Genomic DNA, 25667 nt, shown 5'->3' with positions numbered 1-25667 from the left:
CTATTTTTATCCTGGTTTTATCTCTTGTTCTCCAGCAACGACAGAGTCAGACGTCGCTGAACACGCCAGTGGTCACGCTGCAGACGCCGATTCCCGCCCTCACGAGCTACTCCTTCGGGGCGCAGGACTTCTCCACCTCCGGCGTGATGGGCAGCGCGGATATCATGAGCCTCAACACCTGGCATCAGGGCCTGGTGCCGCACTCTAGGTGAGCAGTTGCCGCTGCATCGTTTACAACCATTTGAATACAAAAGTTTGCAAAGCATGGGAGGGAGGCATTTCCGACCCTATAAAGTATATATATTCTTGATCAGCATCACTAGGAGAGTCGATCTAGTCCTTGTTACGCAAACAAGTCTCTAAGGTTTAATTCCCAAAAATTGTTATATCGATTGCAGATAGTAATAAGTCGAGGCTAGATGGCAACTTTATATCATAAAGCTCCCATAAGAAAAATCGCAAGAAAACATTTAAAAAATTACAACTTTGCGGTTTAAAACTTATGCAAAAATACTCAGAACTAGTTAACTATTTTAGTTAACTATTTTAGAATTACGGTTTTTAACTTTTTAAAATCGGCAATTGATACCTTAAAGCTGCTATAGGAAAGGTTAAAAATGCAGTGTCAAGTTGACAAAGCTTCCTCGCTTTTAAACACATACGCAAATGAAAATATAGTCGTTTTAAAGAATATTTAAAAAAGTAAAGGCTGCAGAACTATTTAAATTTTGGCCTTACATTCTTGTTAGGACTGTGCTATGCCGCTGCATCGTTTACAACCAATTAAATACTTTGTAGTCGAATTCTAATCATGCATTTCACAATGTTTCTTCCAGTCTCTCGCACCTGGCTGTCTCGAATAGCACGCCGCCGCCCGCCACCTCACCCGTCTCCATCAAAGTCAAGGCCGAGCCGCAGTCGCCGCCACGTGACCTGTCCGCCAGTGGCCATCAGCAGAACAGCAATGGGTCGACGGGCAGCGGCGGATCGAGCAGCAGCACTAGCAGCAATGCCAGCGGAGGAGGAGGAGGAGGAGGAGGAGGTGGTGGTTCGGGAGCCGTGAGTGCAGCCAACGTCATTACGCACTTGAACAACGTCAGTGTGCTGGCAGGAGGTCCTTCGGGCCCAGGAGGTGGCGGGGGCGGCGGCGGCGGTGGCAGCAACGGGAGCATGGAGCAGGCCACCAATCTGAGCGTGCTGAGCCACGCGCAGCAGCACCACCTGGTCATGCCCAACTCGAGGCCCTCGTCCACGGGCCACATCACACCCACTCCAGGTAGGCATTCACTTTCTCGCTCTCGCTCTCCTTTTCTTTGTACCTTGACTTCTACCTCGTGTTCAAAGGATTTCCGCTTGCAAAAATTGCTGCCGTTTGTCTACTAATTTCTCTAGAGTTGCAAATTTACGAATTAAAGAAGTTAAATTATTGTAAAGCGGCATGTTTTTAGTGCTAAAAGCTATCTTTATACCTCGCTATCCCTATTAATGTTTCATATCTAGTGCCCAACGGGCGTATACTTAATGCTCGATTACGTATACGCCGCGTTTCGTTTTCGTTTAACTCTATACCAAATACTTTTGCAACCTGCCGTTCTAATATTGTTACTATATAATACGATTGTCTTCTTTTGCATTAACCCACAACGACAACGACAACAACCACATTGTGTGATAATTTGTAGGGCATGATAAGTATGAAGGATATCCGTACCGCGCGCTAATGGGACATAATCCTAGATGGAATTTTGCCGGTAAATTGGCCACAAACGAAAATACATCAAATACATTCAAAAACACACACACATACACATGAACAAGCATACAAAAACACCTATATATCTACGCATACATGCATACATACAAAACTATATAGCAAAATTCTTGTAAATGCAATGAAACTCCTTTTGTTTGAGGGCGAGGGGGCAATTGAAACATCTTGAGTTTAATTCAGTTTGAGTTTCGGGGGTTCTTAACACGATTGTGAAATTCCAAAGAAATTTTTGTTTGCCTGGCTTTTGTTTTTGATTCCATTTACTAACCAACCACACAACCAAGCGATTTCCTGCTAACCAATAACACAGCCTGGAGTTCTAAAAGATTTTCAATTAAATATTGAAACTATAATTCAAGCGTTTTAAGTGACTTTTAAAACTCCAGGCCTCATTACCACAAGACACGCTCTCACAATGGGCAGATGCTGAATGTTTGAGTGTCTGGCCACGCCCTAATGCCCGCCCAAAATGCCCGCCTGCCTTTGTCATACACACGCGACCTTGGTGCAAATCAAACTAATAGCTTAACAGACTTCATTATCCTTAATGCAGGTGCGCCGAGCAGCGATCAGGATGTGCGTCTGGCCGCCGTTGCCGCGCAGCAGCAACAGCAGCAGCATCAACAGCAGCAGCAGCAGCAACACCAGCAGCAACAGCAGCAGCAGCTGGGCGACTACGATGCACCCAACCACAAACGGCCGAGAATATCGGGCGGATGGGGCACATAGCCGGCACGAGCTGCCGGTAGCAGCCACTACAAGCCACATCACAACAACCACCACACTAGCTGCAACACTAGCAACACCATCAGCGACAGCAGCAGCAACAGCAACAGCAGCAGCAGCAAAAAGCCGGCGGAGTGCGATGACCTGGCGATGATGCCACCACCGCCGCGCAAGGACATGGCCCGCAGCTCCTACAGCCTGTTGCAGTCCGGCGGCTACGACTGCTATGGCCAGCAGCTGGCGGTGGCCTACGGATCGCAGCAGCACCCGTAGGATCCTCCGTTTCTGTTTCCGTTTAAGGACCAGTGCAATAGTCGAGAGAGAGAGAGAGATAGAGAGAGAGGGGAAGAGAGAAAGGAAACAGAAAGGAGGCAGTTTTGTTTTGTTTTCGGTTTAAGCGAACAGTGACAGTGTCATATCTTATAGTTATTGTAACTTAAATGAATTACGATTACACACACACACATACACATACACACACACCTACGGTAATAGTTATAAATTATAATTTTAAATTATAAACGCAGAGCATACTGCTGAGAAGTTTCGAGCAGATAAGAGTGTTGAGCTGATTTAGTTTAGTTACAATTACAAATACAGTTACGAGTATGGTTAAAATTAATGTTAAATCTAATCTTAGGACGAAATGCTGCAGACAAAAAACAAAACAAAAAAACAAAACAGAAACAAAAACAAAAACAAAAAGAAAAAGAAAAAAAAACAAAAGAAAGAGCTCTTTATGCTGTAAATATTTGATTTTAGTGTCATAAGTTTTAAACTTAGTTCGTAGGAAACTACGAGATACGTAAACCATGCAAGTCATACGATGAAACGATTGAGAAACTCTATGCAAAACACAGACCCTCAAGCAGATGTACTCAGTGTTCGATCATAATTTGTAATTTTGTGCAATTTATCGTCAATTTTTATTTGGTTCTGTTCTGCGCACTTACTCTTTTGGCGGTTCATCATCGATCGAAACCGATTTGTTTTCTAGCTGGGCCTTGTTGATTTTAGCATGAATCACACAACAGCAGCCTTGGCAGCCAGTACATTTACACACACACTTTATGATTATGATTTAGTTCTGATTTAAGCGATTATTTAATAGACACTTTTCTCTTTTCATCTCTTAAGCGAAACGAAGTCATAATTTGTAATTAATATTTAAAGTGGATTTCTATTCAATTTGAAGTGCTTCAAATTCTTGTGCCTAAGTTTTGTATTTTTTACATTTAAATGCAGTTTGTAAAACAACAACAATCGCAACAGCAACAACAACTCAACAAAATATAATTTAAATAAAATTATTCAAGAACATTTTTTCGTTTTTTTATTTTTCGTTCCCAGTTACCAGTTACCATTTACCAGTTAATATTATTATTTGATTAATCCATTACTTTATTTGTTTTCTGTACAATTCTGTACCCGGCCATATTTAAACAGGCCCAATGGGTAGTGGGCGTGTCTGCGCCTGTGTCAATGTCAATTGCCCATTTCGAAATTGCCAATATTTGACTAAGAGGTAAACGCGCCCGCAGATATTTGCACTGGCCATATGCACATGACCTGTTGCACTTTATACAGCAGCGCCAAAAAAGGCGCAAACAAAAAGAGTAAAATATTTATGTACATTTGTATTTGTATTCGACACGACCAGGCTGCATCAGCTGTGCATATTTAAATACAGAAAGCTAAACTGCAGCAGGTGCAGTCGGCGGCGAGACAGCATAAACAATAAGCAAACTTACACTCTACAGGTTTCCCCATTGAACAAGCTTTACAACACCTACATATTTACATAGTTAAGCAGATTGAAGCGGAGCGGGAGTGCGACATTGTACGTCTACCAGCACGTGAACGATATTTTCTAGCCATATATACGACATATACACTAAGCAACTGGCCAAGGTTCCCCAAACCGAAGCGCACTTTTAGGATGAGAGACCCTGGTCCTGAACCCACTGTAAATTACACGTAGTTAGTCCACAGAGCAGTCCATCTCATTGCAGATCTCATCCAGAAACTTCAAGAGCTGCCGAGGATGGCCTGCTTTTTGTTGGTTATATTATATATATATATATATACATTATGTACATACAAACATGTTATAAGTGGATATTTGTGGGTATATTTGTTGCACCACTCAATGTTGTAACCTAAACCCTATGTTGACCTGACCCCAAATGATTTTCATATGATTTGCAAGGATTTTTCGGATTTTCCCAGAGCTTTCGTTTTTATTTGGACCTCATTCTGTTTATGTATATAGAACCTGGTATATAACTTCACTGTGTAGTGTTGCCTTAAAAACAGTGCCTCTTTTTGATGAACAAATACATGAAGATATAACTGAATGTTGTAATAATGTTGATTGCAAATGATAATGATAACGAACAACTTGATGGTGAAAAATTTCAATACAGGTGTTAATTGTGCTATTTAAATAAGCGTAGATAAATCTGGTAACTGATTATTAACCTAACCGAAACCGAAACCGAAAACCTAGTGAAATCCCGAGAGAGATAACCTCCACTAAGCAGCACGTAATGTACAAATGGGTGTTTCAGTTGGCGTTGCATGAGAAAGGCTTACCCAGAAACCCATGTAGTCTAGTTTAAAAAGAGGAAAGGAAAGATAGGAGTTATATATATTTGATCAACGCACTGTACAGTTGACTGTCTAGAAGACGTCCTACGGTCACAGGGACCACTCACAGCACAGAAATAGTCGAGCAGACAGACGGATCGGATCGTCCAGAGTGTAAATTCGTATTCGCTGTACCTTTAGGATAATACCTAGATAAAATGTTATACCTACGCACTGTTGTAATGGGATTTATGTGGCACGCCACAAGCATCATCTAATAATTATTCAAAGACTTGTGCTTGAACGTTCATCTAAACTCTAGATAGGTCTGTGGGAGTGATATGCGGATCTGCACAAAGAGCATAATCGGGGAGCATTTCAGAAAAAGAAAAAGAGAGTTAAGTGTGTCCATCGATGTGTCTGTTCAAATAACCATATACAACTAAATTGTAACTCTAAGCTAAGGACATGATGCAACCGTTTTGGTGAAAAACAAGATAGTACATTATACATGGCATATATATGTGAAACTATATAAAAAGAGAATCAAGTTTTATCCGTGCACTGAATATGAAAGGTTTTGGAAATTGACAAATTGATTGTGCATTCAATATTTACCTAATAAGTTGGTGTTTTAAACAGAAACTGCGCGAGCAAAACCGAGCAAATGATAGTAGAACATTTTAAATAAAACCTTTTTGGCAACTGACTCTGCTCACTGACTTTCTCTACAATTTTATTGCAACTTTTAAGCTTAATTCCGTATCATAAGTTCAAATTCTCGTTTTTAAAAACTAGTGAAATGCAATTTCGGTACACGAATGGGCTGTAATGGCAATAACATGCCTTTCACATGCCGTTGTAGGCGGGGCCGCCGCCGCCCTCGGGCACCACCCAGTTGATGTTCTGCTTGGGGTCCTTGATATCACAGGTCTTGCAGTGGATGCAGTTCTGGGCGTTGATCTGCAGCTTCATGTTGCCGCCCTCCTCGTTTGGCACGTACTCGTACACGCCGGCGGGACAGAAGCGCTGCTCCGGACCTTCGTACAGCGCCAGGTTGTGGTCCACCGGTATGCGGTCGTCCTTGAGCGTCAAATGGGCCGGCTGGTCGCCCTCGTGGTTCGTGCCCGTGAGCGCCACCGACGACAGAAGGTCGAAGGAGATCTTGCCATCGGGCTTGGGGTAAACAATGGGCTGGCTGGAGCTGGCTGGCTGCAGCGACTCATGGTCCTGGGGACCGTGCTTCAGTGTCCAGGGCTCGCGACCTCCCATGAAGATTGAGAAGCCACTCAGGACCAGACCGCCGTACAGGCCCAAGGGATTGTGGAACGAGGGGTGGACATTGCGCACACTATATAGGTCCTTCCACACAAAGGAGTTCTTGATTCTGCATGGGATAAATACGATTACTTGGAATGTCTTATCTTCTAATGGACTAATCTCAACTCACTTCTCCGCATAGGTGGTGGGTTCTACGCCAGCCGTCGATTGTGTGTCCGCATTGATGGCCTCCAAGGCGCTCTCCGCCGCCAGCATGCCACTTTTCATCGCGTAATGGGAGCCCTTGATGCGGGGCACATTGAGGAAGCCGGCGCTGCAGCCCACCAGACAGCCGCCCGGGAACGATAGCTTCTGGGGCAGACTCTGGAAGCCGCCCTCGTTGATGGCACGTGCTCCGTAGGCGATTCGGGTGGCGCCCTCGAAGACGTGCCGGACCTTGGGGTGCGTCTTGAAGCGCTGGAACTCCTGGAAGGGACTGAGCCAGGGGTTCTTATAGTTCAGTCCCACCACAAAACCCACTGCGATGGCGGGTGTGGGCTCGTTGAGATGGTACAGGAAGGAGCCGCCATAGGTGAAGCGGTCCAGGGGCCAGCCAATGGTGTGCTCCACCAAACCGGGTCTGCAAAGCAGAATAATCTATGTAGCAAAGGATTGCGTTCTGTGCTAGCCAGCGGCAGCTCACTCACTGATGCTTCTCGGGGGCAATCTCCCAGACCTCTTTCAGACCGATGCCATAGGCCTGGGGCTCGCTGCCCTCGTTCAGGCCGAACTTCTGCATGATCTGCTTGGTCAGGTGACCGCGGCAGCCCTCGGCGAAGATGGTGGTCTTGGCGTGCAGTTCCATGCCGCGTGCGAAGGTGTCCTTGGGCGCACCACTCTTGGCAATGCCCACGTCGTTGGTGGCGATGCCCTTCACACTGCCGTCCTCATGGAAGAGCACCTCGGAGGCGGCACAACCGGGGTAGATCTCCACGCCGAGGGCCTCCGCCTGATCGCCGAGCCACTTGACCAGGTGGCCCAGCCGGACCACGTAGTTGCCGTGGTTGTCCATGGGCCAGCCCTTGAAGACGGGTATGGAGATGCGGCCGGAGCCGGTGAGGAAGGAGAAGGTGTCCCTGGTCACGGGCGTGTTGAGGGGTGCTCCCTGCTCCTGCCAGTCGGGAATGAGCTCGTTCAGCGAGATGGGATCGATGACGGCGCCGGAGAGGATGTGTCCGCCCACCTCGGCGGACTTTTCCACAACGCAAACACGGATTTCCTGTGCAACGACACACATTTAGTGGGCTAGAGATGGATTCATATAGAGACTGGCAAACCTGATCCTTCTCCGCCGCCAATTGCTTGGCCCGAATGGCCGCCGACATGCCCGCTGGTCCTCCGCCCACGATCACCAGATCCACCTCCTCGATGCAGCGCTCCATGTCCACCTCTGTCCAGCGTTCATCCTTCTCGCGGGGATTCAGCGTGTAGTGGGTGGTGATCCTGGGATATTTGGTCACCTCCGAGATGCTGCGCACCAGGGCGGGTCGGAAAAGCCTCTGAACTGGAATGGTAATAGATCGTTGTATAATCAGCATGGTTCAGGGATTAAATAGGTCTCCCAAGCATCTTTGCGGTTATGTAATACCCAAAATTCGACGTCCGGGAACACTTACCTCTGTGCATTTTCAAAAGAGCCGACATTATTGCTTATCTTTTCAGCTTATAACGGTTTAGCACTGGGAAGAGTTCTAGAAATGCACTGAACTGTTCCTAGATAAACGTAGGTATATCTGTTGTTGTGTTTACTCTCTGTTCCAAAACACAACACAAACAACTCAACAACAAGATCGGTGCAACAAGTTGGACTTTAGACCCGTCCAGCCGATGATGTAGCGGCGTCCAAAGTTCGTTGGCAATGTTTACCGTTTGACTATAAGTTTCTACCACTCAACTTTGCGAACTTGTCAATCCAAATAAAGTGATAAAATTGCAATATTAAGTGGTTTAGATCCGACTCTCAAGTAGCGGTTTTCTTATGCTCACAGCTGGGCGATAAGAACAATTGACACTAATAAATACCTATCTTATCGAGGACGCAAACCAAACTTGGAAAACTTCGATGGAATGCTAGCGCTGCCCCAAACCTATCCAGTTCCCAGAGTTGCCTAACACACATATTTCCATGATTTTAAAATTAAAAAAAAAAACGGGGCTTTTGCAATTGAATGCCAATGGATCCTCGCGGGCCCCGCAATACAATCCCCTACTGTCTAGGTTGTCAATCAAAAATAATGGATATATCGTTTAAAATAACAAACCAAAATTTTCAAACAAAGTTTAAATGCAGATTTTTAGAGGCTTAAGCCACGAATCTTTAGAGATATACCACTTTGACATCAGATGCCTAAAAGAAAATATATGGATTTAAAACTGCAGATTTTTGGTCACTTTTCTGTACAGACCATTTTTTCGTAGATTTAGAAAGGGGTTACATCGTAAAAATTTCAGAAAATCGGCTCGAAATTACAAACAAAGTTTTAAAACGCAGATTTTTTGAGAACTAAGCCAGAAGATTTTTAAAATATACCACTGCGAAATTGGATGCTTGAGGGAACAGTTATGGACTTAGAACTGTAGGCTTTTGGTGCCATTTCTGTAATGCTATTTTTCAGAAATTAATTAAGGAGTTATATCGAAAAAATAACATTTCAATATTTTCAAATAAAATTAAAATGCAGATTTTTAGAGGCTTAGACCACTAATCTTTAGAGATATACCACTCTGACATCAGATGCCTGAAAGAAAAGTTATGGATTTAAAACAGCAGGTTTTTGGTCACTTTTTTTCACAGGCAATTTTTTGGGAGATTTAGAAAGGGGTTACATCGTAAAATTGACAAAAAATCGGCCCGAAATTATAACCAAGTTTTAAACACAGATTTTTAGAGAACTAAGCCACAAAACTTTTAAAATATACCACTTCGAAATTGGATGCTTCAAAGAAAAGTTATGGACTTAGAACTGTAGGCTTTTGTTGCCATTTCTGTAATGCTATTTTCCAGAAATTGAATAAGGAGTTATATCGTTAAAATAACAACATAATATTTTCAAATAAAATAAAAAAACAGATTTTTAGAGGCTTAAACCACGAATCTTTAGAGATATACCACTTTGACATCAGATGCCTGAAAGAAAATATATGGATTTAAAACTGCAGGTTTTTGGTCATTTTTCTGCACAGACCATTTTTTTGGACATTTAGAAAGGGGTTACATCATAAAATTAGCAAAAAATCGGCCGGAAATTACAAACCAAGTTTTAAGCGCAGATTTTTAGGGAAATGAGCCACAGGACTTTTAAAATTCGAAATTGGATGCTTGAAAGAAATGTTATGGACTTAAAACTGCAGGTTTTTGGTCACAATTTTGCAATGCAATTTTTTGGAAAATAATTGAGGAGTTATATCGTTCTTAAGTCCTTTTCAAACAATGGTTAAGAAGTTGAGAATTTAATGATGCATTTGGGAATACTTGTATTGGAATTACCTGAGAATCTAAAAATATACGAAACCATCGAAATAAAATTATTGAAAAATGAATATAAGCATGAGTATAATGAAATACAGTAGAGCAATCTTTATTTGGAACTTTGGCAAAATACGTTTTTTTTCACACCTTTTCTCAATGCATTCGAAATTACGCTAGGTACATATATTTATGGGTAAGAACTTCAAAGCGTGGTGAATTTTTAATCCAGCCCCCATTAAAAATTCATAGTTTAGGCATTTGTCGGGAGTTCGTGTGGGGAGTGGGATGTAACATATAGTATAGTACGTATATCAGTTACGAATCGTGTGCTCGTTTGTCGTTATCTATTTACAAGGAATGGCGCCTTCGGGACTCTGATCTTCACTGGCCGATGAACTGCTCCGGCTCCGGCTCCTGCTCCTGCTCCAGGCTGCCCTCGTCCGCCAAAGAGGTCGTCTGCTCGCCGCTCTTCACCTGCTGATCCTGCAGCTCCTGTTTCTTGAACAGCTCCGTTATGGCCTTGTCCACGGGACTCCTGTCGCCCGGTTGGCCCGACTTGTCCGACTTGCCCGACTTGGTTTGATTGGATTCGGGAAGCGTTGGCTTCACCCTCTTGCCGAAGCGTATGAAGTTCGAGTCCATCTTCCCGGAACGCACGAAATCCTGCGGAGCCGAGCGTCCAAAGCGCATAAAGTTGTCGGGTCGACCGAATCGCATGAAGTCCTGCTTGGGACTGCGTAGCTCCTCGTGCGGACTGCGCCCGAAACGCATGAAGTTGTCCGAGCGTCCGAACCGCATGAAATCCTCCGCTGGAGTGCGTCCGAACCTCATGAAATCCTCCGCGGGAGTGCGTCCAAACCTCATGAAATCCTCCGCTGGAGTGCGTCCAAATCTCATGAAATCCTGCTTGGGATCCCTGCCAAATCTCATGAAATCCTGCTTGGGATCCCTGCCGAATCTCATGAAATCTTGCTTGGGATCCCTGCCGAATCTCATGAAATCCTGCTTGGGATCCCGGCCAAACCTCATAAAGTCCTGCTTGGGATCCCGGCCATACCGATCCATGCTGGACCGCTTGGCCATGCCCTCCTGCTCGCCAGAGCCACCGTATGTGCCCTCCGGAGGCAGTTGCTCCGCCTGCCGCTTGCCGAAGTGCATGAAGTTGTCCTGGACGGACCTCCGCTTGGCCTCCAGCTCCGGATCGAACTTGTAGCGCGGCCGGCGACTGTGCTTCTGGAAGCGCAGCAGCACCGCGTTCTTGGTGTAGTCGATGCCAATCACGGAGATAGGGTGACGGAACTCCAGCTCCGCCCGCTCGCCCTGATCGTTGCTGCTCAGGTGGGCATCCACCAGGTCATTGATGGAGTCCTGCGCAGGACTCGCCTCAGAGTCCGCCTCCTGCAGCAGCGCGTTGCCCCCGTAAGTGGGCGTGTCGATGATCTCGCTGTGGATGGCCGACTGCATCTGGTACAGGGCCAGCAGGAACATCAAGGCAATGCCCATCTGCAAGGATAGTAAGGGCAAGGAAAGGAAAGAAAAGGAGTGAATATGGGGCCATAATTATGGTTGGCATGGGGCGATGGCATCTCGCGTTATCTATTGCCACTTTTAATCACATTAAGGCTGTTCGTTTTACTTAGGGCGGTAACTGAAGCCACCAGTGGCCAGGACAAAGCGCAGACAAAGTGTCCTGCTAATTAACCATCATGATATTTATGGCCAGATCTGCTGGGCTGCCGCGTAAAAAGTTAACCAACCGCATTAGGGCCACCACAATGGGCACCCACTCACCCACCCACATCGCCATATAACCAGGTTTACAGGCATTAACACTGGTTCAAGGAAGTCGGGGGAGTTGGCAATGGTAGTGGCTGTGGATGTGGATGTGGATGTGGAAGTGGAAGTGGCACTGCCGGGGGAGCAGTTGATGTATGGCGTCCGGACGACGACCGAGCAGCACCATTAGAGATGCAAATGATTATGGCTTTTGGATATGGTGACGTGTCAGCCTGCGAGGCCTGTTCAAGGCTCAAGGCTCAAGGCTCGAGGCAAGCTGATCCGCTGACTGCCATGTCGTCACATTCGAGATGTGGCAGCTGCAACAGGTTGCGGCAGGCAGGATGCGTTCTGCAGGAGTCAGCCGAAATCGAGGGGTCTTCAAAACGGAACACTTCGAACATTTGTCAGTATAAAATGATACATTGAAACTACACTTCGACAGTGGTATGTGGTACATCACAGTGTTACTAATAACATTTACGATCTTCTTTTTTACCGGTCTCCTCGTTTTGGAAAAACAATAAAAACGTACAAGTTATTCAAATGGCTAAGTGTAGTTTAAACTAAAAATGCCATAATAAATTTAGAGCATCAATCAGAAGAGTGCTCAAAATACATACAATATATTTTAAATATATATATAAATATTATATTACTATATATATATTATGTATATATTCTTTCGTTTTTTTGAAATATTATTAATTATTATTTTTCATTAATTACTTATATTGGAAAACTGAATAATGTTAATGGAAAAATAATGAAAGTAAAATTTCTCATATTGCAAAACGGATTAACCTTTTCTCTCTAGTTATATGATTTTTAACTAACAGAACTTAACTTAAACTCAAAACTATTTAAATATATTAGCTATTAAGCATTTTTTGATAACTTATAAACCTTTATAGAAATTGTGTCTCTTTGAAAATCGGCTCTGATACTTTTCTAATCTACAATTTCCTTTTTTTAAGGCGGTATATCTCTGGATGTGTGGGTCACCTTTCTTTAAGGCCCAATTCAAATAATATTAGACCATTGAGTGCTATCAGCCCTACGAGTAAATGTTTTGTTTTTAAATGAGTTTTAAAGAGCTGTGAAAGTTGAAACAAAGTTGTAAGTAGGAAAAGTCAGCCTCAGACAGGGGTTTTTCAAACCCGACAACCAGTGGCCAATTACCACTTCAGCACCGTCAAAATTAGAGTGCTCCGTTTGGATAAAAAATTAAAAACTTGCCCAGACAACTGACGACAAAAACTTGACCTCCAAGTCGGCGCCTGACTTCTGATGGCTGATGAGCGGCGGACTTCGCAACCGCGAGCATTAACATACTTTCGGCGGTACTCGCTTAATTCGATGTCGCGGCAATCAGAGGCGTATTCAAGTCTTTAAGTATTCAAAAGTGCAAGGAGGATGGCCTAGACAAACCGTCTGAACATTTGCATACGCACTTCTGAGCGTCTCCACGTCTTTAATGGCCCACTGCAATTGCAATTGCAGTTGCTGTTGCACTTGCAGCCTGCGATTGCAACACGTTTTGGGAAACTCAAGGGTCCCATAAAGAGGAAACTCGCCGTCGGCGGCGGCGTTTAATTTATGGGCTCCAACTGGAAATGTTGCAATGCCCCCGCTTGGCGCTAAAATATTATATGACAGACGGCAGCCTCTCCAGCGGAATGGCAAGGAGTCAGCGAATTTGAAGTGGGTAGACAACAATTGCCAAATGTCTGATTGATTTGCGATGCCGAAATGTGCATTTAAAATTCATAAAAACGGCTCTCTTACTGCCTTGTTTGTTCTGGGCCAAAGCCAGCAACTGCCAAAATAAAAGGAATGGGAATCGAAATTGGTATCAATAACACACTCGTTAATTCGCTTAGCAGGCGAATGGAAGATGAAACATGGGATTCGGCGGGGTTGGCCTAAACTGATTTGCATGGCACATGCGATACGTTTGATACCTTTGAAGTAGCAGATCCTTCAGGCTTGCCAGGATATATGTGCGGAGGGCACATTACCCGTGGCAGGGCATTTAAATATCATTTGTCAGGCTTGTGAGACACCGCCGGAGAGACAAATGATGGCGCGGCCATTTCAGTTGTCCAGTGTCGGCGATAAATCATAAATTGCACACACGCTTCGCTTTGCACTTCTTGAGCTCGTGCCGTCAACACCTGAAAATGGCTCTACTATTTCCCTTCCATTTGGCAGCAGGTGCGAGTCCGACTGCGAATGCAAATGGAAATCTAGCTCTGCGCTGGGACCCAAAAGTGCACCCATAAATATCTCAATTTGCCTTCATTAACCCAAATGGCTGGTTTCTGCTGGCTTCGAGGAAAAACTATTTCCTGGCTGGCTTTTCGCCGGACCCCAGCTAATTTTCCGGGTAAGAGAGTCGAAAAAGTTGACAAAACCAAATCAGTTTGTCAGTTTGTTTTTGTTGGGCTGTTGGCCAATTAAAAATTACCACCATTTGAGGATTACAGCATTATGTTTCATGCTTTTAATGGAAAGGACTAGAAACAATTGAAAACAAAAGAAGTTATAAATGGAGCTTTTAATATTTATAAATTTTGCAAAACAACTCAATTGACAAATTTATTCTAGAACAAAATTGAAAAAGGTTTTGTGCTTTTATTTCATTATTAGAGAATTTAGCTTAACTTTGTCTCCTTTCTTAAAGCGAAAAACACAAATAGTTTCCCAAAAACCTTATTAACAATAATTTAAGATAAAGAACTACCAACAAATTTCACTTGTTAATTTGGTTAATTAAAGATCAGTGTAAGAAAGCTAATGAAATGGTTTGTTAACCCATCAATGGAATCTATGTGGCACAGAAGTCATTTGAATTTTAAAAAGAGATTAAAAAATTAAAAATTTCAAAGTTATTTGAATTTAGAATTTTTTTTTATTTTGTGCTTCTGGCAATTGAAAAAACTTAAAATTTAATATCAAAATTATTTAAGTTCATTTTTTTTTAAGTAAGCATTAACCTTTAGGGATAACCTTTAGTTCCTGAGAATCTAAACTTTGTAAAGCATCCATGACTGTAAAAACTTATTGCTTTTTGATAATGTATTTTTAAAATATAAACTAAAAACTTAAGTCTATACACTTTACCAAGGTAACAAAATAAATGTCACTCCACGAAACCAAAATATAATTGTGTTTTAGACTTCAGGAAATCTGGTCGACATTTGTAAGTTCATTTTTATTGAGTGGCAAATTGTCACACTTTACATAAGAATAATTGGCTTTGTATCTAGAAATTTCCACTATGAAACGCTAATTGGTTGACCATTTTTCGAAAGAATCGAAAGTATAGCAGGTTGTAATGCCCACATTTGTTGACGAAAACATCAGGCGCACTCACCTTTGAATGTTGTCCCTCTACTGGGAACGAGGATGAATGGTCGGGAACGGGGATCCTTTTGCTCGCACACACACACTTGTTGCCCGCTCAAATGTGGAACAGTTCTGTGCGAATGCCTGCCGAAACATCCTGTTTTATATGCCCTCCTTTGTGGTGAGCCAAAGCCAAAGGAGGCTGTTGCTGCTGTTGCTGCTGTTGATGTTGCTGCTGCTGTGTGGGCGCGAGCAACAAGTGCTGCAGCAACATGTTGCCAAAGGACATTCAATGTTCGCTGGCTTTGTTGCCACTGCACTTTTTTTTCGTGCCCACTTTTAAAGCACTAGCCAGCCAGATTAGCAGGTGTATAGTGAGTGCATGGTGAGTAGAAAAACCTTGACAATGTCGCCAAATGGACTCTGGTCAGCCGCTGATACGTTTGTTCAGCTTGTCAGCGGCTGTCAGCGGGACAATAGGCCAAAAGCAGTCCGCATTCATTCTGACTTATTAGCCACAAGCAGTCGGCGACAACAAAAACAATGACGTAGCAACATTTCGTCGCCAGTTTGCTGGCCACTCGAGCACCAAATTGTATGCAAATCGCCCACAATTGTTATGTTACGCCCACTTTTAAGTTGGTTGGCAGGGGAATCCTGGCCTGGCACGTCCAATTAGCCGACGGCAAGTGAATCGACTACGTGTCCGTATGCGTTATAATTTGCCCTTGCCGTCGCGGCGTTTATGGCGCTTTATGGCCCTGTAACCTGTAACGGGATACATTGTGGCGCCTCTGGCATCTCATCATCCTCATCCCACCCAGCCACCCCCATCCCCGCCAGCTTTTTGAGACTCGCCCCATTCGGGTGGGGCTGTGAAACTGTTCAAAAAGGCGGAAGTCTGTAATTACGGCCGGCAAAATGCTAAAGTTTTAAGACGCACTGCTGTTTCATCAATGGCTTTGGCCACCACGCATGACGGGGCACAAATGTGTCGGGTTTTGTCGGCCAGGTTTCTTGTGTCCACTGAGCTCTTTACGATCGCCCAAAATCAATACAAAACACGCGCGATAACCACGTCTGCAGATGCCTCATTTGCATAAATAGCTGAGAAAAAACGAAAACAAAAGCGAAAAAGCTGGGAAACAGCTAAGACAAGACTAGCTCAAGTTCAAAGTTTGGGTTTGTTGACCAGGCCAAGACGTGTGCCAGTCCCCCAGTTAAAAATAGAGCACCTTTTTCCAAGATCAAGTCTTCTTGACCACATGACTGTGGAATCTGTCTAGTCACTCCTGAAACCATTGTCGTCAACAAATTTAAATTTAAGTTCCATTTCCATTCTTCTGATCTCAAAGAAGTGTGTTTATGCTCTACGAATTTAACTAAAACTAAAATTAAAATGCTTATTGCGTTTCTAAGATCAGATTTGAAATGTTTTGGTTTTCTGAATTTACATTAGGTGGGAATGGGGATTTGGTTTTAAAGCTAATAAAAGTCAAGTCGTGTGCCAGTCCCCTAGTTTAAAATATATCAGCTTTACCAAGATCAAGTCTTCTTAACAACATAACTTTGATATCTATCTAATCATTCCTGTATTAACTGTTGTCAACAAATTTTGCACTCTAAATATAAATAAAACAAACATTTTATTGTTAACTGCGTTTTTAAGAATTTGTATTACGTTGGTAAGCGGATTTGTTTTTAGAGCTATAAATAAGCTTGGCTAATAAGTGGAATATATATTTTTTTAAGGGGAGTTCACTTAAGGTCATATCTTTAAATTTTATTAAAAAGTAATCATAGTTGTGAATTTCTGTAGTAACCACTTAACAATGTTAAAATTAAGGTAAAATTGTCTAAATTATGTAAAAAAATAAGGAGATATGTATTTAATAGAACCCCTAAGCTTTATTAAACTATCCAATCTTAATAAAATCAATTCAGCTGAAAGAAAGACGCCTTTTAATATTTGATTTTAGTCTGCACGCTTAAAGACGGATATCACGTGGCGGCTTAAATGCTTTTAGCCAAACTGCGAGGTGAGCAGAGGTCAGGTCGTCCGATGCCACTCTTCACTCTTTACTCTTCAGTCTTCAGTCTACACTCTCATCTTGGCCACATTGATTAGCCCGATTAGCTGCAGCCCTGGCTGAAAATAAAGCCAATAAAATGGATGCTGCGCCGCTTTTTCGATGTCAATGCCATTGTCAATTTGCGGCTGCTACTATTTCTGTTTCTGAAGTCTCTGCTGTTTCTGTTTCTGTATCTGTATCTGTATCTTTTTCTGTTTCGGTTTCGAGTGTAACTAACCAGATCCGTCTAATTAATGGCCAATGCAATGGGATTTATGTGTGCCATAAAACGAACTCAGGCATTCGCTTTTCGCCGATCCGATCCGATCCACCCACCGATGCGGTTCGTTGGCATTTATGGCTGGGGCCAACATGATTTCCCTATTTGCGAAGCGGACCACACTGCGTATGCGTAACGCAGGCGGTGCTGGCCCGAAAATTGAATTGTTTGCCCAGGCCTAAAGCAATTGCATCACATTCTGAGTGCTGGCGGACGCACTGGCTCCGAAATTGTCGACGGTGAGCACCGGGCGTCGATCGTTTACTTTAGAGCGCAGCGATGTGAGAAAGCGGCGCACAGTAGTCCAACCCCTGACCGATGGATCCCCAGGGGGTTAGGGGGGGTAAGAGGGGCCTAGGGGGAAATCCCACCAGCTCCTAAGTTTGTGTGTCACTGCTCGAGTCTCTCTCTAATTCGGTTTCGTCTATGTGCACTGAAAAAAAAAGTAACACACCAGACAAAGAAACAAAACTATTGTTACATGAATCTTAAACGATTGGGTATGAAAAATTTCTCAATAGGATGGGTACTAAATTAATATAACGAAAGTATCAAAATAAAACTAACTCTTTGGTATAAAAATTAAACTAAAAAGTATAGGGGTTATATTATTTAGTATTAAACAAATAATTATACCTTACATTTTTATACAGTTTATTTCCAAGACACACTTTTTAAAACAAAACGTTCAATTTTTTTGTAGGTGTATGACATGATAATTAAATTGATGGACATTATTACGATTTATTAATTAACGTTTTTAAACCGTCTTATTTTATTATCAAATTAATGCTAAGCTCAGTAGAAATTACAAAAAAATTTATAAAAATTGGATCAAATCCAGTACGGTTTCTTTATTTATTTATCTCTTTTTTAGTGAACCTTGATTTAAATTTCTTTCTTTTTTTGAGATCAGAATATTATATATATTATATAAGAGACTCTTTTTCTATACTATTCCCATACCTACATTTTATTAAAAACTTAAGCCTTTAATAAGCTGACTATATAGTAATATGTTAAACAGGGTTTTGATGTCTGAACCCAGTTGATTAAATAAAAAAAATAAAAAATATAAAACAATTTTAGCATATTTGATCTTTAGTTCGAGTAATCGTTACTCTACTTCCGATACATACATATTAAGGTGATATGTATGATGCTCTTATGAGCACTGTAAATGGTTTTCATGCACATATGCAACTCTTTCGAGAAGTGTAAATATCTGTTTGACCTGACATGGAACTGCTTTTTTTCCGTGTGCCAGCTTGGAAACTATGTAGCTACCAGATCTCGGGGTATACTATGGTAACACATGTGCAGCTGTGTGTGCGCCAAACTAGCCGATGCGATGCATAGTTTGGCCCAAAGTTGTTTTCGTTTTATTTTCTATTAGGTTGGCTGGGAGTGCGAGACTCTTTTCGTGATCAGTTTGTGTTTAGCATTCGGCGAGCGCGGGTCAACAGTATCTGAATCTGAATCCGCATCTGAATCCGCAAAGTATCCAAGTAGCTGGTTAAAAGGGTTTGCCATTGTTGCCAAGTGAAGGTGCGATCAAACTTAAACGATTAATTTAAACAGTAGTTAAAATCGAAGACGGTTGTGTGACGATAATGCTATTAGCAATTAGCATTCGAATCAAATTTGTTAGCCAAGTCCAAGGCACTCTGCATATATTAGTGGATTTTTGGATTTTATAATAAAAGATTTGAGAGCCATAAAGGTGATAGGTCCTTGGCTGTCTAGCCGAACATTTGAATGTATTTCTCAACCACTGTTTACCGAAATAAATCGTGACTCTGGACTGCTGCATCCGCTCCTTGATTTTATTATCGCATTGTTGACATCTCTGGCTGCTCCAAACTGGTTGTCCCCAGAAGAAAAACACCGCATGCAACGGAGGAGCAAGGAGCAGCAGGCACTTTTCGTATATTTTCCAAATTGGGAAATTGGGAAATATGTAAACTGGGAAATTCAGCTGACTGCGGCATTCTTCTCCAGCAAGTGCAGCTGTCGTCGGGCATGCAATCACCGTATCAAGGCTATAAATTGCAGTTTGTACTTCCCATGACTAGCCCAAATTTAGTGGCTATCCGGGAATCGATTAATGGCTTTTGCCTTTAAAGCGTTTAAGATGCCAACTCGGTTGCCCCCCGGAGCAGAAGTAGATCTGAAATCGCAATAAGCCATAATTAGTGTGGCACAGCAGCCGAGTGTGAGGCAATCGCTTGGCCCGGTTTTAAGCACTTACCTCTGCCCTTTTTTCCACTTTCGAAAATCACGTTCGCTGCCGAAGTCTTTGGTATCAGTATCGGTATCAATATCAGCAATGAACTACTGCGCCCAATGGCTGCGATCTTGGCCGCAGGCCAATCATTCTTGGGCCAATGCTACAGCCATTAAGAGCTTTTAATTTGAGACCAAGACATTCAGAATCGCCATAAAACAAGTGCTATAGTTATCGCTTCGTTTTGTTGTTTGTTGTTTATACCCTATCGGGGTTTATATTAGTTTTACTAAAATGTTTGTAAAGTAGCAAGGTTTTTATATGCTTTATACAATACCTATTCTCTGGAAAATTTGTAACAAAAAAAAAAAGTATTATTTATTATCATGGACTAATTTGCTAATGAACCCGAGTAAAAAAATCCAAATATGTATTGTATGAATAGGAAACCTAAACATCTTCTTGCTACCAATAAAAGCAAGAGCTACAAACATCAGCTAAATAACATAAAAAAAACCTAGCCCAATTTTATTTATAAGTTTTTGAAACAAGTGCATTATTATGTAAGCATTGGCTTGGTATCACAACTAAAAATTTAGATAATTTACTTGTTCAATTTTATCTAAAAACCAAAGAGTATACAAGCATTGGCTTGCTATCTCAGGAATAATCACTTATTTAACTTTAAGCAAGAGTATACCCACATTAGCTTTGTTAACTGAACTTCCCGTCTCGTTGTGACTTCAGTTTCACTTGTCACTTAACCCAACCCCAACTCATGGCGACTCTGCTCCGCCAACCAGAAGATTACAGGTAGAGCAGTTGAGAGCAGGCGGTCCGCCTTGTTAGCCGGGGTCCAAGTCCGCGTCGTCTAATGCTAATAACCGGGTATGTGTCGAATGCGGGTCATCGTGTCACCGGACCAACGGCTTTCGATCAAGTTTACTTCGGACGGCGGATGAAGGACACAAGGTGCTCTGCGTCTGGACATGCTCCACCGCCCATGGCAAGCTCATGGTGCGACTGGTGGGGCATGCGACATGGATGTGGCAATCTTTTAATTGCCGCCGTAACGCCGAATCGGTGTCGCTCCGCTTGCACACTCGATGGTCAACGCGTTGACGTTGACACTCAGAAACCCAGTCAGCCAGTCGGCCAGTTATGTGGCCAGTCAGCCAGTTAGGCAGTCAGCTAAGTCAGCCAAACATGGCCTAATCTGCAGTTGTCGCTTTAAACTCCACAGGCCAACTGGTTGGTTGCCTCATAACCACATGCGGCTCCGACCACTTTACGACCAAGATCAAATGAAATTAAAAGTGCACTTGGCGGCGACGGCTAGGCTGTTACGTGCCTACAGCACCATAAGTGCTCCGAGAAAAACCCAACAATGTCAACTCCGTTTTTAAAGATCATATTTCACCGATAAAAAATAAAAACAGTTATCGCTTCAAGCTGGTTCCCAAAAACATGCTAATTTTAATTGTTTATGTGAAAGGAAGTTAGCCTCGGCATGTATAAATCTAAATCCTAAATAAAATGAAGTAGGAACAAGTATTATATGTTATAATGACTCTTATATAATATTGTAAATTTTAAATTGGCTTTTCTCAAAAGTTAATAACTGTCATTGTTAAAAAAATTCCCCAAAATCCTTCAATAATAATAATGGTTCTTGTACTTTAAAGTTCACATAAGTCGCTTCCAGTCAAAAGTTAAGTAAAGGGCTTATAGGAAATGCTACTTAGTTATTAAAAAACCTGGGGATAGATTGCTAAACTAAAATTACCTAATTATTTGCGCAGAATCCATCCGAGATGACCGCCAAGCCGAAGTTCGTGTATGAGAAGGATGATTTGGCCACCATAGGCGAGGTGGACGACAACGAGGTGGACCGCATTGCAGAGTGCTTCAAGGGACGCAGTCTGTTCATCACAGGCGGCACTGGTTTCCTGGGCAAGGTCCTGGTCGAGAAACTGCTGCGGTAAGTGGGCGCAAAGTGGGCGGGGCAGCTGGTCCGTACGTGGCCCCATTAATACCAATTTCCGCCAATTTGGCTTATGCAATATTATTAATTCCTGCAGGTCGTGTGGTGGCCTCAAACGCATTTATCTGCTCATCCGGCCGAAGAAGGGTAAGGATCCGCAGGAGCGCATCAAGGATATATTCCAGAATGTGGTAAGCAGGGTGGGAATTATGAAACATATGAGAACTAATTGCCTGCCTTGAACAAATAAATCATCTAACGTACGTGTGTGTGCTTTATGCAGTTGTTTGACCAGGTGAAGCAGCTTCGCGGCGAGGAGCACATCCTGCAACAGGTGGTGGCCATCGCCGGCGACGTCCTCTTACCCGGCCTGGGAATCTCCGAGAAGGACCTGGAAACGTTGCGCCAGGAGGTGTCCATTGTGTACCATTGTGCAGCCACAGTGCGGTAAGTTACAGAGTTACTAGTGCATATTACTATGATAAGAATAACAATAAAATTTAAATTAAAAATAAGTGTAGTTACCACTTCTAAAATATTCCTTTTCTTTATAGTATTCTTCATTTATTAATTAAAATACTTACGTCGATAGTGGTGTATGTACTCATGTTTCTCAATTTGAATAATTATTATTGCATTATTGGTGGTTGCACCTCAAAATAATTTATAACCGTTGTCTTTTGCTTTACAACATTTTAAAATAAATGTCTATAACCCTTCTGGGGGACATTAAAATTATATAAATTTTAATTTGTGTGCTAGATAGCGGAGCATGTTCATTATTTTTTGGAACTCGATTTTTCAAAGGCATTATATTTATAAAAAATCAATTAACAACTTTTTAACTTCTTAAGCAATCTATGCAAAAACTATTTAAATTGCATTTATTTTATTCAACGTCAGTGATAAGTGTTTTTAATGATTCAACCAACCCTACGCATTCCTATTTCCAGCTTTGATGAACCCCTTCGCAATGCCGTGTTCATGAACACCCGCGGCACTAAGTACATGTTGGAGCTGGCCCAGACCCTGAAGCACCTGGACTTCTTCGCCTACTGCTCCACGGCCTACTGCCATTTGCACGTGAAGACGCTGTACGAGAAGCCGTACGATCCGCCAGCAGATCCGCACAAGGTGATGCAGGCCTGCGAGTGGCTGACGGACGACGAGGTGGCCACCATCGAGAAGAAGGTGCTCGGGGACATCCCGAACACGTACGCCTACACCAAGTCGCTGGCCGAGGCGCTGGTGGTGGAGAAGTTCGACCAGCTGCCCGCCGTGATCCTGCGGCCCTCGATCGTGATCCCCATCTGGAAGGAGCCGATTCCGGGCTGGACGGACAACATCAATGGGCCCACTGGCCTGCTCATCGGAGCGGGAAAGGGTGTCATTCGCACCATGTACTGCAATTCCTCCGGGTACGGCGATTTCCTACCCGTGGATGTGGCAGTCAATGGCATCCTGGTGGCCAGCTGGAGGAACATCACAGCGGGCACGGACACTACCAATCGGGTGGCGCACATGACCTCCTCCAACGACATCAAGGTGTCCTGGGCTGAGATCATCGAGCTGGGTCGGTGGGTGATCGAGAACAAGGTGCCGCTGAACGGGGTGGCCTGGTATCCGGGTGGCTCCATGAAGTCCAACTACTGGGTGCACTACGTCTGCATGGTGCTGTTCCAGTGGATGCCGGCCCTCTTCGTGGACGCCCTGCTCTGGCTACTGCGATACCCGCCGGTGCTGTGTCGCGTCCAGAACCGCATCTTCAAGGGATTCGAGGTGTTCGAGTATTATGCCAATAACGTCTGGAACTTCGACAACTCGGAGGCGGTGAAGCTGCGCAAGCTGATGAACAACAAGGAGCGGCGCACCTACGTGATCGAGAAGATCGAGCTGGACCTCATCGACTACTTCACCAACTGCGTCCTCTGCGCCCGCCGCCTGATCCTGAAGGAGTCGGACGAGTCGATTCCGGCGGCCAGGAGACACATGAAGGTGTAAGTACTACGAACATTGCCTTAAGAAATCCCCTTAAAATAACCTGTCTCGTTTTTCCCAGGATGTGGGTGGTTGACAAGGTCTACAAGGGCATCTGGATATTCGGCATCCTCTACATGCTCTACAGGTGCTTCTTCGCCGGCTAGACTCCGTCCGGATGCGACGCTAAGTAAAGTGCTGGAGACCAAAAGATGAGCCCTGCCCCATGCCGCAGTTGTTATGTGTTATGTTTTCCTTAGTAACTAAGTTTTCTAGTTTAAGGCGGTGCTGTTGATAAGAAACTTAATGCACTTGTTTTGAAAGACAGCGAATAAAACATTGGTTTATGTAAGGTGACGAGTTTCAAGGGATACCATATTAACACCAAGGCTCTTATCTCTAGTTATGTTATATGATTATACTATATACTATCGTAAAAAAAAGTAGTTTTTTGACAGTTTAAGTTATTAAGTTAAACTTTCGTTAAAAAAACCAACAGGGGCTTTCCCGGATTATACAATGCTGATATAGGTACTAGATTTTTGGATCTATTGCGTATACGCTCTGGCAATTAATTCTGGTTGTAGAAACATGTAAAAAATACATCAAAAGAAACTTTTACGGATTATAATTATATATTTGTCGAATCATTTGAAATAACAGCAAATAAGTTTTTTGTAAAACCCTATGCTTATCAAATTTACCGTTAAAACTTAATTTCAAATCAGATTTGAATATTAAATTTGTTTGAATTAATAGACTCGCAACTTCTTATATATTATATCAACAGAAATATTAAAAGTAAATTAAAGTACCAGATATTAATGGCATGCAGACAATGGGAAGTCAAATTAAAATTATATATCAGTATATTTTTGTGAGTGGAATCATAGATTTTACTCAAGTCGATCGGCGGTCACACTTCAGCGCTTTTTAGAACGCCAAAAGTTTTGAGGACACTTCAAAGTGATAATTTGGTTTTATATTTTTCAGGATGGCGAGAATTTTGACCATTGACTTGATCGATTACCTAAAGTGCGAGGAGCGGATGGTTAAGAAAGATTTTGTTGGCAATAAGATTCAGTTTAAAAGACTCCTCGATATGTATGAGAAAACGGTAAGCGGTTAACGGTAAATGAAAAGTTCTATGATTTTTTTTTTCAAATTTATAAACTCACTCCCTGTCTGTAAGGGCTGACGCTTTACTTTAAAGTTGGTCCCCCCCAAAATTACTCGCTTAAACAAGAATATTTGTTTAAATAAATATTTTAATTATAATTTTACAGATTTAGTGTAAATATTGTAAAAAATAATAAATTCTTAGTTTTATCCCTATTAAATAAACAATGTTAAATCTTTGTAATCCCAGAAAGTCACGCCCGAGGATCTAACCCGGATCTACAGCGCGGAAGATATAAGGATGCTTTGCCAGAGAACCAAAGTAAAGGTGAATATGACAATCAAAAATTGCCTGTGGGACGCAAAAAAGTACCTGGACAAGATGCGCCGGGCCAACAGATCGGAGACTTATATCAGCCGCAAGATTGGAAAGGCGGTGCTCAAGAAGAAGATAATTCCCTATTCGGAAACGGAAGTGGCCAGCTACAGCCATATTGTCCGATGTGAAACGAAAAAGGAAAATAATTTTAGGTTGGACCGATGGGCTCGTCAGGAAAGGAAAGTGCCTTTGGGCAGACCACTCCGGCGCTCGATGCGTCTTTTACGGACTCCGATATCGATTGGTTCTCATCTGGAAGAGTTGGATAAATTATCCTCGAACCGGGTTCCGGATTCGCCTCTTGCTCCTTTGGAAACGCCAATTGCATTGGATTTTTCAATGGCTACTTTGAAATCCCAAGAGATGGCATCGGAGCAGCCGGAAAACATTCTGGATACAAACATCTTCATTTTCGAGACGCCGAATTGTCATTTGGAGTTGCTGTCGTCGCTTTCTCCTTTGGAAACAACAATAGAGCCCATAGCCCTTCCAAGTATGCCGTCCCTCGAATTGGATGATGAAATGCTACTAAATCTACTCAATCTCTAAACGTGTACTATGTAAATATAAACAATATTATGGAAAAATATATTTTAAGTATAGAAACTTTAATTACTATTCAAAAAA

General features: G+C 42.8%; 5 protein-coding genes across 17 annotated transcripts in view; 3 read left to right on the top strand and 2 right to left on the bottom strand.

Annotated features, from left to right (window-relative positions):
• LOC128256438 (myocyte-specific enhancer factor 2) overlaps window positions 1–3817 on the top strand; it is a 47414-nt gene extending 43597 nt beyond the window's left edge. For 4 of the 12 annotated variants that reach the window (XM_052986810.1, XM_052986809.1, XM_052986806.1 and 1 more), the window contains 3 exons: window positions 36–208; window positions 837–1276; window positions 2325–3817. In XM_052986810.1, the coding sequence (XP_052842770.1) occupies window positions 36–208; window positions 837–1276; window positions 2325–2500 (789 nt within the window). In that variant the 3' untranslated portion in view covers window positions 2501–3817. Of the gene's footprint in view, window positions 1–35; window positions 209–836; window positions 1277–1682; window positions 1752–2303 lie in introns of all 12 variants that reach the window. The other 8 variants (XM_052986807.1, XM_052986805.1, XM_052986798.1 and 5 more) reach the window with 3 other exon arrangements.
• A 1988-nt stretch (window positions 3818–5805) lies between these two features.
• Window positions 5806–8422, bottom strand: LOC128256437 (electron transfer flavoprotein-ubiquinone oxidoreductase, mitochondrial). Its single transcript, XM_052986797.1, has 5 exons — window positions 8023–8422; window positions 7684–7910; window positions 7054–7625; window positions 6537–6986; window positions 5806–6473 (listed from the first exon to the last, which is right to left on the bottom strand). Exons 1-5 carry the CDS (start codon window positions 8048–8050, stop codon window positions 5936–5938), a joined length of 1815 nt encoding a protein of 604 aa, XP_052842757.1. The 5' UTR covers window positions 8051–8422; the 3' UTR covers window positions 5806–5935.
• Window positions 8423–9983: 1561 nt separating this feature from the next.
• On the bottom strand, window positions 9984–15130 carry LOC128256444 (FMRFamide-related peptides). Of its 2 annotated transcripts, XM_052986820.1 has the most exons (3): window positions 15031–15130; window positions 10735–11378; window positions 9984–10701 (listed from the first exon to the last, which is right to left on the bottom strand). In XM_052986820.1, exons 2-3 carry the CDS (start codon window positions 11376–11378, stop codon window positions 10257–10259), a joined length of 1089 nt encoding a protein of 362 aa, XP_052842780.1. In that variant the 5' UTR covers window positions 15031–15130; the 3' UTR covers window positions 9984–10256. The 2 variants fall into 2 exon arrangements, with proteins under 2 accessions (XP_052842780.1, XP_052842779.1); XM_052986819.1 differs by having other exon boundaries at window positions 9984–11378.
• Window positions 15131–18761: 3631 nt separating this feature from the next.
• On the top strand, window positions 18762–23894 carry LOC128256441 (putative fatty acyl-CoA reductase CG5065). The gene is made up of 6 exons (XM_052986814.1): window positions 18762–18902; window positions 21384–21562; window positions 21663–21756; window positions 21849–22012; window positions 22519–23562; window positions 23625–23894. The coding sequence occupies exons 2-6, from the start codon at window positions 21396–21398 to the stop codon at window positions 23707–23709; spliced, it is 1554 nt and encodes a 517-aa protein (XP_052842774.1). The 5' UTR covers window positions 18762–18902; window positions 21384–21395; the 3' UTR covers window positions 23710–23894.
• A 564-nt stretch (window positions 23895–24458) lies between these two features.
• LOC128256448 (telomere-binding protein cav-like) lies at window positions 24459–25629 on the top strand. Its single transcript, XM_052986825.1, has 2 exons — window positions 24459–24659; window positions 24912–25629. The coding sequence occupies exons 1-2, from the start codon at window positions 24537–24539 to the stop codon at window positions 25587–25589; spliced, it is 801 nt and encodes a 266-aa protein (XP_052842785.1). The 5' UTR covers window positions 24459–24536; the 3' UTR covers window positions 25590–25629.
• The last annotated feature ends 38 nt before the right edge of the window (window positions 25630–25667 follow it).

This window comes from Drosophila gunungcola (genome assembly GCF_025200985.1).
Source record: "Drosophila gunungcola strain Sukarami chromosome 2R unlocalized genomic scaffold, Dgunungcola_SK_2 000020F, whole genome shotgun sequence".
Classification (NCBI taxonomy): Eukaryota; Metazoa; Arthropoda; class Insecta; order Diptera; family Drosophilidae; genus Drosophila; species Drosophila gunungcola.
This window is presented reverse-complemented; position numbering and strand designations above follow the sequence as displayed.